Below are 15,028 nucleotides of genomic sequence, written 5' to 3'. Positions count from 1 at the left end.
GCACGGTGTTGGGAAAACACAATTCACCCCAGATTGCAACAGAAGCTGTGAAAGAACTCACATGGATTGAAGGAGAGGAAGTAACTACATCTGATAGCTGAGGTGGCCAAAATTCAGCAGCTCAGCTATGCAGTGGAGTAGAATGAGGAAGTTGTTACTCAAACCACGGATGCAAGAAGGACTTGCAAAACACTAAATGAAATAAAGTTCACTATTTTTCATCAATTTTAGAATGACTGGTGCATTATTATGTTACTGTAATAGCACATTTCTACTTAGTATATATTTCTACTCAGTATATTGTATTCATAAGTACTTCTGCTCTGAACTTTGTTGAACTTCAGCGTGTCTCTGTTGTGCAGAAGAAGAGTTCTCCTCTCTGCTCACAGAGATAACTAACTGTGTTGTGTGAGAATGTTCCAGCACCAAGGCCTTTGGGCCGCTTGCTTTGGTTGCTGACCGTTTGTTTTTCATTGTTGTTCCTTTCAGTCTCAGACCAAACGTCTGAGACTGAAATGTGTGTAACATTGGCCATCGGCCCCCACCTTTGCTCACTCTGTATAAAGAAAGTTTGTTCACTTTTTCCGAGGTTATTCCTCACTGAGACTGAACGCATTCTGTTGTGATGATTGAACCTTCTCTGCGCAGAGAATAAATACTTCAAAGACAACCTGGTTTTTGGTTTTATGTATTTCAGCATTAAAAGACTCACGCAAAGCGGGTATAGGAATGTTTCCACCACACTACTTATTATGTTACTGTTTGTTTCATCATCATGTCCACTAGTTTATCTGATGTAATAGACAGGATCTCATACTGTAACAATCTAGAACAGAGTAGAACACGGCAAGTTGAGTCAGTCACATACAAAATGAATTGTTGTATAAATAATTGCGTGTACACACACAAAGCAGAGCAATGCACAGAGTCTGACCTGAACTTCAGCTTGAACTTGAGTTCCTGAAAATCTTTCAAAGGACATATACACTAGGGAGCAGCTCTTTTGGGGAATTGCTGAGCCTTTTTAAAAACATCAAACTGTATATTTGTGATTATGTCTTCAGCAGGAATTCATTGGCTTGAGGCTGAGAGTCAGAGACAGGGCTGGGAAATCAGAAAGTATGGAGAGACGGGCTAACACATTGTTCATTTTGGTCTTGTCATGGGAGTTTTTGACAATATCAAAAAAAATAATACTTTAAGATTTATTGGTTGAATATAAACGGATTGCCTCCCACATCGGCTTGATTTGTTTCAGTCAAATGGCTGAGGGGACTGCTCTTCATGTCTGAATGCTCTTTGATGCTTTTAACTCTTCTTCTTAACAAAGATCCCTCTGAGCAACATTTGGGTAAGAATAGAATAAATCAGCAGTTATTGGTAAAAGAAACAGGAAGCTTACAGGAAGAGATGTGTGCAGATTTAAACAGGACGAAATGCTGTTTCAGGGCAACGTTGTTCATGATAATGCTGCCAATGCTCAGCTGGAATATTTACAGGAGTGTTACTTAAGCTAAGCTCTTCTTGAAACTTTACAATATAAATGGGTTAGCCCAACTGGAGTATTAGCAGCAGATAGCATTGTCTAACCTCTTCAATGCAACCGCTGACTGCAGAGGACCTAAAGGAAGAACGGCAGCCCAAAATATTTAGAGCCAAAATGCAAACACCGTTGTGGTTCAATTATGATCAAGGATCATTTATGCTTTTATAGACTGGAAAACAAATTCAAAATCAAAGGGTATCAATGGGAAAAAATGGTTTCTGGGATGTAACACTGTGGGGACATCGACTAAACCTAATTTATCGTCTTTAGAGTCCAAAATAATTTCACATGTAAATAACACATTTGTATACTTTTTTTCTCTGTGAAACATCAATATAACAGATATGTATACATAGATGTAATTAGATAACAAAATGTATATTCATACAGATGCATTGATCAAAGGTTCTGCATGTGTCAGCATGTGACAGTATGTTTGTATGCAGAAGAGGAGGAAAACGAAAAGAAGAAGTAAAGTTACATCACATCTCCTCTTTCCTCATGTAAGCTTGTATGACTTCAAATTTCCACTTGTCTCAGAATTTCATTTAAATCATCTTCCTTTATTTAGTGTTCTTGTCATGCTCTCACCTGACCCTGAACAGTGTACTTTGAGTTGTTGCTGTCGGTAAGTTAAGTGTGTTTGGATTGAAACTTGGATGGTGGAAAAATCAAAGTGTAGAAATGGTGTGGAAGTTGAAGATAATTCAGTGGACTCAAGAACAGGAAGAGAACTCTCACTCACTTAGAAAGCCTGCTGCCCCCAAGTGGCCAGAGATATGACTAAATGAAGCTTTACTTACTTACTTTGTTCCCTGTGGAATGTACAAAGGTCAGATATAAAGATACCTGGCTCACACAGTCTCATTTGCACACAATATGTTGCATTATTTCATGGACTGATGTCAAGCAGTTACGCTTATAAATGTAGCCCATAAATCAGTTTTTCAAACATTCAACCCTCCACTAATGTTGCCTTTATTTCAGAAGAAGAGTGCACTGATACCCAAGATAACGTCACCACGATGAACAAATCAATCCTCAAACTGCTTCAAAGAACCAAATCAGCTGCATTCAAACCCAACATGATTGGCCTTTATACATTCCATCTCTTGCACAATGACTTCCTATATTTGACAAATGATTTATCTGTTTTGGCTCTTAAATAAACAAGCAAATGTATAAATCTGAATTGTAGTCCACTATCTGATGTGCAGGGCACTGTTCTGTGTATGTATCCATATTAGACGGCTAAGAATTTGACGTGAGTCTGGACGTTTTGGTTCTTTGAAGTTGTCTTACTTTATATCTGGAACTATTGTCAGAACGGCCAAGTCTGCCAAAAAAGTGCAGGCTCATTGATAGTTAGCTGGATCATGACTCACACCGCTTACCTCACAAGTCATTATTGAAGCGGGTTCTGGTCTCAGGTCTGCAGCTTGAGGATTGATTTCCTTATCCTAAATGATCTTATCTTGCACTCTTAATGTGAAATAAATGCAACATGAGTAGAGACATGAAACTTTGATCAGCATCCATATTATTGGTTGAATGCAGATCATGTGATTGCAGTTACATGAGGTAGGTGTGTTGGGAAATAAAGCATAATGAGATGAATTGACATTTCATTTTACGTGTGTTCCTGCATTGTTCCAAGGGCCATTTGGTCCTATTATCCTACATGACGCTCCACAGCGTTTCCACTCTGTTAAAGATGATATATTACCAATGAACAGTCAGACTCTGAGGGATAAGAGTGCATAATTGGTGGGATTCTCCCCAATGAACAAGCAAGATAGTATTATGTATAACCATGACCCTTCTATATTAAAAAGAAACCTTACTTACACCAAAGTGAGGTCTGTATATAACTCTTCATTATGAAAAAATAGATAACACCAACAGATTCTAATCATTTCTCAATAAACTGCACTGTGGTGTAAGCTAGTTACAATGGGCCCCAGTGCACAGTATGATGACGGGCACTAGTGCAGCCTAGTTACCACACACACACACACACACACCATTGTATCGGCTTGTCACGTGATCAAATAGAGATTTTACATTGGACATGATGAACATACATCATCATACAAAGTTATCTAAATCTACAATCTGAAATTTGTGTATTTTTCTCAAAATGTGGCTTAAAGTCACTGTAAGGGACTTTTAACTGGTCCTGAACCAGTCTCAGTCCTGTCCAGTCCTGATCCTCTACCTTCATCAGTAAACGAGACCATCAGAGAGAAGATGGTCTATTTCTATAAGTTATTCTTAATGTTTGTCATCGGTGCCACCGGGTCGAATCCTGGTGAAATGAGATGAACTCATGCAGGTTCACCAGAAACTCCTTCAGCTCAGGCTCCAGCTACAGCAGAGACCGGTCCACCGTGGACAGACCCAGATCCGGCTTCACCGCAGCCTTGGACCTGCAGTCAGACGCTCTGGCGGGGAGAGGAGAGCTCAGCGTCTGGCAACAGCGTCTCCTCATCCTCCAGAACTAGAGCTTCACCTCAGAAGGGACAGGAGAACCAGAACCAAGACTGCGAGGGCCAGACTGTCAGACCTTGCTGCAGTAAAATGAGTGCTTTTCTAAGGGGAATCTGGTTCTTGGAAACACTACCACTTTCATCCACAGGGACCGCCAAAATCAACATCAAATGAAAGCTCCTCATACAGTAACTTTAAGTAATTCAGGCTTTAAAACGTTCAATGGTTATTCTCATGCAGCTTAGGTTTTTTGTTGTATTATTCCGGGATGAAGTTATTTTGAATAATGATGTTACTATGATCGGTTAGTGTAATTATCACAAATATACCTTATTAATAAGATAAAATAAGATAATCCTTTATTAGTCACGCAACGGGGAAATGTACAGGATACAGCAGCATATAGTACGGTGCACACAAGAGACAGTAAAAACAAGATCAAAACAAGTATTATAAATAAGTAAATAAGTAATAAAACAGAATATGAACTAAGTAAAAAAATAAAACATCCACAATAACTAAAATATTATATATACAGACAGAATCATTTTTGTATTGCACAGTTTATTTATATTGCACAGATTTTTAGTGTTGGGAGCAGAGCCTGTTGTGCAGGCTGACAGCAGCAGGAAGGAAGGACCTGCTGTACCTCTCCTTCACACACCACATATATATGTATATATACAGTTGTGTGAAAAAGTGTTTGCCCCCTTCCTGATTTCTTATTTTTTTGCATGTTTGTCACACTTAAATGTTTCAGATCATCAAACAAATTTAAATATTAGACAAAGATAACACAAGTAAACACAAAATGCAGTTTTTAAATGAACGTTTTTATTATTAAGGGGGAAAAAAAATCCAAACCTACATGGCCCTGTGTGAAAAAGTGATTGCCCCCCCCCCCCCCCCCCCTGTTAAAACATAAATTAACTGTGGTTTATCAAAGTAATTGAGATCTATCAGTCTGGAAAAGGTTACAAAGCCATTTCTAAAGCTTTGGGACTCCAGCGAACCACAGTGAGAGCCATTATCCACAAATGGCGAAAACATGGAACAGTGGTGAACCTTCCCAGGAGTGGCCGGCCGACCAAAATTACCCCAAGAGCGCAGCGACGACTCATCCAAGAGGTCACAAAAGACCCCAGAACAACATCCAAAGAACTGCAGGCCTCACTTGCCTCAATTAAGGTCAGTGTTCATGACTCCACCATAAGAAAGAGACTGGGCAAAAATGGCCTGCATGGCAGAGTTCCAAGACGAAAACCACTGCTGAGCAAAAAGAACATAAAGGCTCGTCTCAATTTTGCCAGAAAACATCTTGATGATCCCCAAGACTTTTGGGAAAATACTCTGTGGACTGACGAGACAAAAGTTGAACTTTTTGGAAGGTGTATGTCCCATTACATCTGGTGTAAAAGTAACACGGCATTTCAGAAAAGGAACATCATACCAACAGTAAAATATGGTGGTGGTAGTGTGATGGTCTGGGGCTGTTTTGCTGCTTCAGGACCTGGAAGACTTGCTGTGGTAAATGGAACCATGAATTCTGCTGTCTACCAACAAATCCTGAAGGAGAATGTCCGGCCATCTGTTCGTGACCTCAAGCTGAAGCGCACTTGGGTTCTGCAGCAGGACAATGATCCAAAACACACCAGCAAGTCCACCTCTGAATGGCTTAAGAAAAACAAAATGAAGACTTTGGAGTGGCCTAGTCAATGTCCCGACCTGAATCCGATTGAGATGTTGTGGCATGACCTTAAAAAGGCGGTTCATGCTCGAAAACCCTCCAATGTGGCTGAATTACAACAATTCTGCAAAGATGAGTGGGCCAAAATTCCTCTACAGCGCTGTAAAAGACTCATTGCCAGTTATCGCTAACGCTTGATTGCAGTTGTTGCTGCTAAGGGTGGCCCAACCAGTTATTAGGTTTAGGGGGCAATCACTTTTTCACACAGGGCCATGTAGGTTTGGATTTATTTTCCCCCTTAATAATAAAAACCTTCATTTAAAAACTGCATTTTGTGTTTACTTGTGTTATCTTTGTCTAATATTTAAATTTGTTTGATGATCTGAAACATTTAAGTGTGACAAACATGCAAAAAAATAAGAAATCAGGAAGGGGCAAACACTTTTTCACACAACTGTATATATATATATATACATATATATATATACTGTATATGTACATATATATAATATAATATAAAATAATATAACATGTGTATTTATTGAGATGCCCCTATGAACCTTGTTATAGGAGGTAAAGATCAGGAGAAGTAAACATGAAGTGTAATTATGAATACTGGTGTTAAATTAAGCTATGATGAGTTTTCACTGTTAATTTACCGTCTCAATTAAATGTTGATGCCTCCATGACCAAGTTAAGCAGATGAGACTGAGGACAACTATGTAGAAGAAAAGATGTTCACTTTGCCTAATATGTAGCTTGACAGAGTTCTCCATGTGTGTCCACAGTTCATCAGTATCAACGACTGCACCTCCACCACTGCTCCTCTGTCTCAAGGCGTCCCCCAGGGTTCGGTGCTTGGTCCTCTTCTGTTCATCCTGTACTTGCTCCCTCTTGGTAACATCATCCGTCAACATGGTCTTCACTTTCACTGCTACGCCGATGATGTCCAACTCTACATCTCCACAAAGGCCATTACCACTGCTACTCACTCCACTCTCACCAGCTGCCCCACTGACATTAAATCATGGATGCAAACCAACTTCCTCAAACTGAACTGTGATAAATCTGACATGATCATCATCGGTCCCAAATCCCTCACCAAAACCAGTCACAACTTCTGCCTCACCATCGACAACTCCACTCTGTCTCCCTCCCCACACATCCGCAACCTTGGAGTCATGTTCGACAGCAACCTCTCCTTTGAACACCACGTCAAACAAATCACCAGAACTGCCTTTTTCCACTTAAAAAACATAGCCCGTCTCCGCCCATCACTCTCCTCATCTGCTGCTGAAACTCTGATCCACGCCTTCATCACCTCAAGAATTGACTACTGCAACAGCATTCTTCACGACACATCATCCAAAATCCTAAATAAACTCCAGTACATCCAAAACTCTGCTGCTCGCCTGCTCACCCACACCCGCTCCCGTGACCACATCACCCCTGTTCTCCAGAACCTCCACTGGCTCCCCGTCCCACAACGGATCCAATACAAAATCCTTCTCCTCACTCATAAAGCCCTCCACAATCAGGCCCCCTCCTACCTCACCGACCTGCTTCACCACCACACTCCATCCCGTCGGCTCCGCTCCTCTGATGCCAACCTCCTGTCTCTTCCACTCAGGACCAAGCACCGGACATGGGGTGACAGAGCCTTCTCCATATCTGCCCCCTCCCTCTGGAACTCTCTCCCCAAACATATCCTAGACTGCACTGACCTTTGCACATTCAAATCTCAAATCAAAACCCACCTGTTCAAAACTGCTTTTAATGTGTGACCACTATTGTGTATTTTATGTTTTTAGTGTATTGCTTTTATATATGATGATTTTAATGTAAAGTGTCTTTGACTTTTATGAAAAGCGCTATATAAATAAAATGTATTATTATTATTATTATTATTATTATATATATATATATATGTATATATATATATGTATATGTGGTGTGTGAAGGAAGGACCTGCGGTACCTCTCCTTCACACACCGGGGGTGAATCAGCCGGTGGCTGAAGGAGCTGCACAGAGCTGCCAGGACGTCCTGCATGGGGTGGGAGGTGTTGTTCATCAGGGATGATAGCTTAGCCATCATCTTCCTGTCTCCCACCACTTCCACCATAATGAAGAGTTACATATGCTATGACAAAGCATACAACAAAATATAGTTTGAGATACTGAGCAAAAACACAATGTATGGCATGGTCCTGATCCAGTCGTCATTAAGCTGCATCTTGAGGATCTGGTGTTCTGACAACAGTTCCAAATGAATCTTGCATGCTTCGAGGATCAAAGAAAGCCAGACTAATGTCAAATCGTCAACACTCTAATCTGGATCAATCAGTCATCCATGTAGGAACAACGCTGCAGGGCCAGCTCTTGAATCTTGCCCGTAATGTTTAAGTGTGCTAATGTTTGTTGAGCTTGTTCCATCTGTTTAGTGTGTGTCTGTATCTTTCTGTACATGTGTTATCTGCACTATGTAGGCCGAAGTTTATTAAAAGCCACTGAGAAGTGGAGTCAAGCTCCTTGTGTCACTATGCTTGGCTATTTACTGTAAATTGATTCTGATACAGTGTTATAGGAGGCTCATTTATTACACGCGTTACTCTCATTGACCACCAGATGTCGCTCTGGTGTCATTTTCTCTCACTGTGCCCTCTGGAGTATCTGGGTGAGGAGGAGTTAACGGTTGAGTTTAATGTCAGAAGATGTCGCATCAAGAGGGTTCATTACTGTCACTAGTCAGAACACTTGTTTTATTTGCCACCAGCTCGTCGCCGAACATTTTGCAGTTTTAATGTCGTAATTGTGAATCAGAAATGTTCCTAAAAGATATTTTAAGTCTATTTTATTTAATGTTTATTTAATGTCGGTACCACAAAAGTAAACCATGAAGCAGCAGACTTGCTTTCTCTTCCGAAACCTATAAAGTTGTCCTCTGTCTCTGCATCTCTCTGGTTACATAATAAATACAGAATATCAGGCCACGACGGGAAGGGAAGCCGGTTTACATCCACGGTTTAGTCCGCATATGTCCTTAGTTTAGTTCATCCTTAGATGTACCCCCTTCATCTACAGGGCTCTTATTGCTGCTGTGATCTGTGTTCATACCGGACAGCTCCTAAAGCTTCCCTCGGGGAGGATACAGCCTCCGACCTGCTCCACACAGTAAAGCCTCTCAGCTGCTGCCGAGGTATAAGTGAGTTTAATGCGTTTGAAAGCAACTAAATGTGTCTTATTTATATATACTTTAGTCAATTCAAATGAGTCTATTTTACAGGTCTAACATTTATTTCATAATAATGATTTCTGCTCTGTCCTAACATAATCTAATATAGATTAAGACGCAACACTACAACGTAATAACCTGGATTTGCGTGTCTATGTATTGCATTTTAACGGAATCATTATTTTTACATTTTATTCCGATTTGGTTGGTATATTTCGCTGCTGTTATTCTGTGTCCTTTATGTGCATCCTCCCTGCAGACAGTGACACCAAAATGATTTGAGATTAAATCTTAATCTGCAGTAAAAGGAAAACTGTGGAAATCAGAAATAGTCTCTAAATCTCAGCCCTGCTTCCATGTGAGGGGCTGACCGACTGACACAATCTTCATCCAGAAACAGCTCTTATCCGTGTGTGTGTGTGTGTGTGTGTGTGTGTGTGTGTGTGTGTGGCCTTCACGGTAATCAGCAGCACTTTATAGAAAAACCGTATTCGTAGTTCCAGCAACGGCAGGAAGAAACGCTTCCTATTGAAATGTCTGACCGTGTGTTGATATTATGAGTTTTGGTCTCTTAGCTTGATTATTATGTTGATAAATAGATGAGTGGTTTACAACAAAATAATTATAGAATGAATAAACACATACAGGGAGAAACAATTAGCAATAGCCACGATACACAAAACACAGAAACAAAGTATTCCTCCTGATGACCCGCTGTAACACAGACTTCTACTGTAAACACGATCACAGACACTTTCAATAACTGGACTATTATGGAATTATGATGAATTGTATAGTGACAGAAAAGGTCATTAAAGCATCTTACAAGGTACGCAGACTTAATCAGTGAATGCCAGATATGATATGAATTGATTATTATTTTTACAATGATGATGAATTTCCTAATATAGACAACAGAGGTATTTGTCTGTTCTTGGTGGAAGGCCTCCAGTTTCACATTTAAAAAAACAAATAACACAAATTATGAATTATAAATTACGAATTACAATAATGAAGTTGTCCCTTCAGTCTTCTCTTTGTTGCAGGCTGCACAGCGACATTCACACATTGAAAACGCTCCTCTGCTGCGCGTCTGTTACGTTGCATTTATTATTCCATCGGCCCTCTTTGCGCGCACTTTGATGAAGTGCTTGGCGCGGTGATGGTGACAGAGGCTTTGAGTCGCTTTTTTCCCGCAGCCAGGTGATGAAGATCCGGCTGATCAGGCGGAATACAGAGTAATTAAAAGCTATAAATTATCCGCCGGCAGCTTCTTTCTCACAGGGCGAGATAAGAGCGCGCTTCTGTGGTGCTTGGACTGGAAAACAATACCGGCTGACAATGGTGGTTGTACTTCAGAGAAGAAGAGACAGAGGAGATGGGTGTGTGCATCAAACATGCAGGTGCCCGTTAAATGACGCATTTGAAGGTATACAAGCTGGACAATTTAATTTGGATAATGTGTGGGACATAGATGCCTTGTGTTGGCTGGTTCGCAGCTGTAGGCCTACTCTCCAATATGGCACCTTGTGTGTGTTGTGCCCGCGTGCTTGTGTGTGAGAGATAAGCTAAATATGTCCTGTAAACCAACTATGCACTATAAGCCACATACAAGCATAATTGTGAAAGATGTCTGCCGGACGCTTCAATTTGTATCGTTTCACGAAAAATGCCAAATTCAGGACTCAAATATAGCCTGAATTCGTCCGTCCCACCGTGTCCGTCCAGTTAAAAGTAAACTTCTTGGAGGTGAGCAGTTGTGAAGACAGCAACGGGGCTGTGTGTGTGAGGGTGTAACTCTCCTCCTGCTATCCCTCAGCTGTATAAGATGTAACAGATAAGGCACGGAGCACTTCTAATCTCTTGTTTGGGTCGCTGGTGAAGCCTGTACTCTGCTCCACAGTTCCCCTCTTCAGTCAGAGACGCCTAACATCATTGGACGTCGTCACCCCCTGTCCTAAAGTGTTCCGGTCGGTGATTGGCCCGCTGCGCTTTGGATGTTACATGCACCTCCGGTTGGTGTGTGTCAGTTTATATGAGTGTGTGTATATGCGCATGGTGATGTGATGTACGGACTTTGTGAAGACCTGACTGTCATACAGCGGTGAAAATCTATGGGTGTGTGAGAGCAGTGCGCAGTAGCATCCATTGCCAGTTTTATAGTAAGGCACCGACCATGACGCGCCGGAGCGCCTTTACGCAAGCAGGATGTCCACAGTTTGCGAATAATCACACAAACCAGCAATATTTCGGAGAGAAAATAACTATGTTTTAGTGCCTCCTTTTGTCATATTTTGGATACAAACAGGTCAACAAAGTGGAAGTGGATTGAGAGAACAGAGGACACGTTCTTCACAAAAGCAGCGATGGAGGAGCAGCGGGATCTGAACAGCACAGACAGCAGCGAGGGAGAGAGCGTCTCCCCGTCTCCCAGCCTGCCTTCGCCGCCCATACTGCCTCTGCAGGTCGCCCAGCAGGCCCACAGAACCACCAACTTTTTCATCGACAACATTTTACGGCCCGACTTTGGCTGCAAGAAGGAGCACGGCCGGGGCCCTCGGGAGAGGGCGCAGACCTCAGGCCGGGAACGCGTACACCCGGCGGTAAGCAGGCCGAGCCTTCCCGGGACTCCGTGCCAGGACTCAAATTGCAGCAGTGACAGCACTTCGTCCTCCGCCTCTTCCGCCTCTTTGGCCAGTCCCAAAAAGAGTAACGGCAGCTGTGGAGGAACCGCAGCCGCCCCCACCGAGAGCAGCGGCGTGAAAGCCGAGGAGAGAACTGGCGGTGGGGCCGGGGAGAACACGTCCTCCTCGCTGGTGGTGCTGAACGGAACCGGGGCGTCCACACCGGAGAGCCAGCCCTTGCTCTGGCCTGCCTGGGTCTACTGCACCCGGTACTCGGACAGGCCCTCATCTGGTAAGGCAATAGTTTCACGAAGAAAACCAACTCTAAGCGTGCAATTCTGTTCGTTTATTTATAATGGAGGAATAACATCAATCTTTATCACATGCATTGTAATCCTTCTTTTTCTGACACAAACACCAAGTTACATTTATCCTACATGCAGCAAGTTTCTTTCAGACGATCAAGATAGTTTTTTTTGAAGAAAATAAAGCTCAAAATAATATTTTAGACAACATGGTGTTTTAAATGAAAAGTGTTTAATAACGTGTTTATGTTGTCAGTTAGTTATTAGTTTATTTCACTATTACAATCCCAAATGAGATGGGTGGCAATATATTAGTTCAGCTAGATTAAATATATTATTTTAACGAGGATTAAAACTAAACAAAAATAAATATTTTATATTTTATATTTTATCTTGTTGGACCAGACCAAGACTAACAAGTACACGACGATACTTTAGCCTGCGTGCTGTGTACACATTTACAGATTGAAAACATAAAGGTTATGTTTTTCCACCTTCTTTATGAATTTCTATTTTGTTTTATTTTATTAAATGTTATTTTATTTGATTTGATTAAATGTTACTTTACTTTACTTTATTTCATGCGATTTTACTTTATTTTATTTTATTCTATGTAGGTGTCTCTTTAAATGTATCCGTGTATTTGCTAAATAAAACTAAAGTAAAACAAAACCAAGAAGTAGTCCAGCTCTAGATCTTGTTTATGTTTTATAGGTTTTAAATAGAGACGAGAGAGCACGTGCAGGTGAGATTTTGAAGATGAAGCTGCAGGTGGAGTCAGATTATGTGTCATTCAGTTGTCTGATTTATTGAATAACTCCACTGTCTTTGAGACACAATCTGTTGTTACATTTCCATATGCAGCTGGCCAGCATCCTCCTGGATTAGGATTGTACAGATGACAGCTACAAGCCCCGCAGCTTTTGGCGTGTGTGACACGTGTTTTGGTTCAGGGGATCGACAGCAGACCTTTTCTATCGATATAAAGCCATTTGGCCAGTGATCGCATGTGTGATCACGGTGTGTAACCTGTTGTCCTATACGAGCCGGCTGCTGTGAGATATATGAGCTACTGTCAGTAAAGCATGGCGGAATAAAACACAAAGGAATTAGCCGTTAATAGTGGCTATCCGCCCTCCCTGTCGCCGCTACAGGAGACATTTTGAATCCATTAACCGCCTGTTTGATTGCGTCTGATTTCAGCCGAAATCACTCCTAGTTTCACCAAAACACAAACACACAGTGTGCGCGTGAACAAGGCCGACGCACGGAGCCTCCGGAAACTCTTCAATGAGACTTATTGAATGGCTTTCTTTCACTTCATGATATCAAGTTATCTTTAACAACAATAAGTGATTAATCGGTTGTACTATAATTGAAGTATTTTGTTAATCTGCACGAGAATAACAAACAATTACGCCTACAAATAAATATGTGTGTAATAATAACAACACACTTAGAGGTCAATTGTAAACGAATAGCCTCACATTTTACATGTTGTATCTATGTTACATTAGGACTATTTTGTATTTGTGTTTGTATGTTTTGTGGGCACAAGTATTGCGCATTATTAGTGAGATATTAGCTACTTCGTTCAATCTGGCTGATCTTTAACTTTCCGTTTTTATAATGAACATTTATTATTATTTGAGTGTTTTTCACGTATAAGTAAGTCTGTAAGAAAACAGTAGAAGTGTGTGTGTTTAATATTTTGAAAACAGTATTATGTTTCGACACTTCAAAAATGACGCAATAATTGTGTCGGGTATCGTTGTGTGCTGTGTGTGTATTGTGTATCAGACAAACAAAGGTTCGGGCTGAAAATGCAGTCAGAAGTATAACATGATCTTTATACCGAGATATGCTGCGGAGCTGTAACTCTATTATGTAATTATAAATGTGTACAGATTCTAAAGCCCTCTGAGGCAAACTGGTGATTTGTGATTTTGGACTATACAAAATAAATTAAATTAAATTCAATTGAAAAGACAAATTCCTATTTGGGTTATTATAATATTATAATTTTCATTTCATACAAATATTGATATGATTCGTACGATTGTCAGTAAGACAATACTACTACTACTAATAATAACAATACGTATTAATATTACTATTTATTTGTATTATTATTATCATTGTTATACCTTTCCCCATATGTTTAGGAAGTGAGCGCGATCGTCACATTCATCATATTTAGTCCATCGCACACAGGCTGATGTTGTGTTTTTTCGTTCTATTTATTCTCGTGAGTCATTGCTCATTATTATCATTATGCGCTGCGTATTTATATTCCCGCTCTCCGGTCCTTTCGCCCCTACTGCAGGCCCAAGGACACGGAAACTGAAAAAGTCAAAAAGCGGCAAAGAGGACAAGCGGCCGCGCACGGCCTTCACGGCCGAGCAGCTGCAGAGACTGAAGACGGAGTTCCAGGTGAACCGCTACATCACGGAGCAGCGGCGGCAGGCTCTGGCCCAGGAGCTGAGCCTCAACGAGTCCCAGATCAAAATCTGGTTTCAGAACAAGCGGGCAAAGATCAAAAAGGCCAGCGGCTTCAAGAACGGGCTGGCGCTGCAGCTGATGGCGCAGGGACTGTACAACCATTCCACCACCACCATCCAGGAGGACAAGGAGGAGGACAGCGACTGAGGAGCCCGGCCCGGCCGCACGGTGAGGGGGCAGGACTGTGTGCTTCCCCCGCTCTCCTCACACTCTGGACAATGTAAATAAATGCTATATATCTAATTTAATGACGAGGACGGGGACGGAGAGCTGAGCAGATCTCGCGCGTTTTGTCAGAAGTTCTCCTCTTCTTCATCTCCGTTTCCTCCTCCTCAAAAGTGACTATACAGCAGAACAGACTGCGGACTCTTCAGACTGACCTGCCACCGCAAAACCAAAGAGATTTTATCGGAAAACAGAGCCTGGACACTTCGAGAAACAATAAAAAAGAAGCATGTTGCTGTGGTTGTGGACGGTGCTGCTGCTGCATCACACAGCGGCCCTCCAGCCACACACACCATCCGAACACCGAGACCAGCCGTGGGCTTCATTACACGTTTGTTTTGTTGCTTTTCTGGACCAGCTTGACCAAGAACTGTAATAATCCCACAGTACACTTTACAGAGATGTCACACATTTGA

General features: G+C 41.5%; 1 protein-coding gene across 1 annotated transcript; it reads left to right on the top strand.

Annotated features, from left to right (window-relative positions):
• The first annotated feature begins 11,322 nt into the window (after positions 1–11,322).
• LOC142937927 (homeobox protein engrailed-1a-like) lies at positions 11,323–14,534 on the top strand. The gene is made up of 2 exons (XM_076081053.1): positions 11,323–11,872; positions 14,212–14,534. The coding sequence occupies exons 1-2, from the start codon at positions 11,323–11,325 to the stop codon at positions 14,532–14,534; spliced, it is 873 nt and encodes a 290-aa protein (XP_075937168.1).
• Positions 14,535–15,028: the final 494 nt, after the last annotated feature.

This window comes from Anarhichas minor, unplaced genomic scaffold, assembly GCF_050575085.1.
Source record: "Anarhichas minor isolate MPS153535 unplaced genomic scaffold, ASM5057508v1 ptg000078l, whole genome shotgun sequence".
Lineage (NCBI taxonomy): Eukaryota > Metazoa > Chordata > Actinopteri > Perciformes > Anarhichadidae > Anarhichas > Anarhichas minor.
The sequence above is the reverse complement of the archived record's forward strand: the minus strand, read 5'-3'. Positions and strand labels throughout refer to the sequence as shown.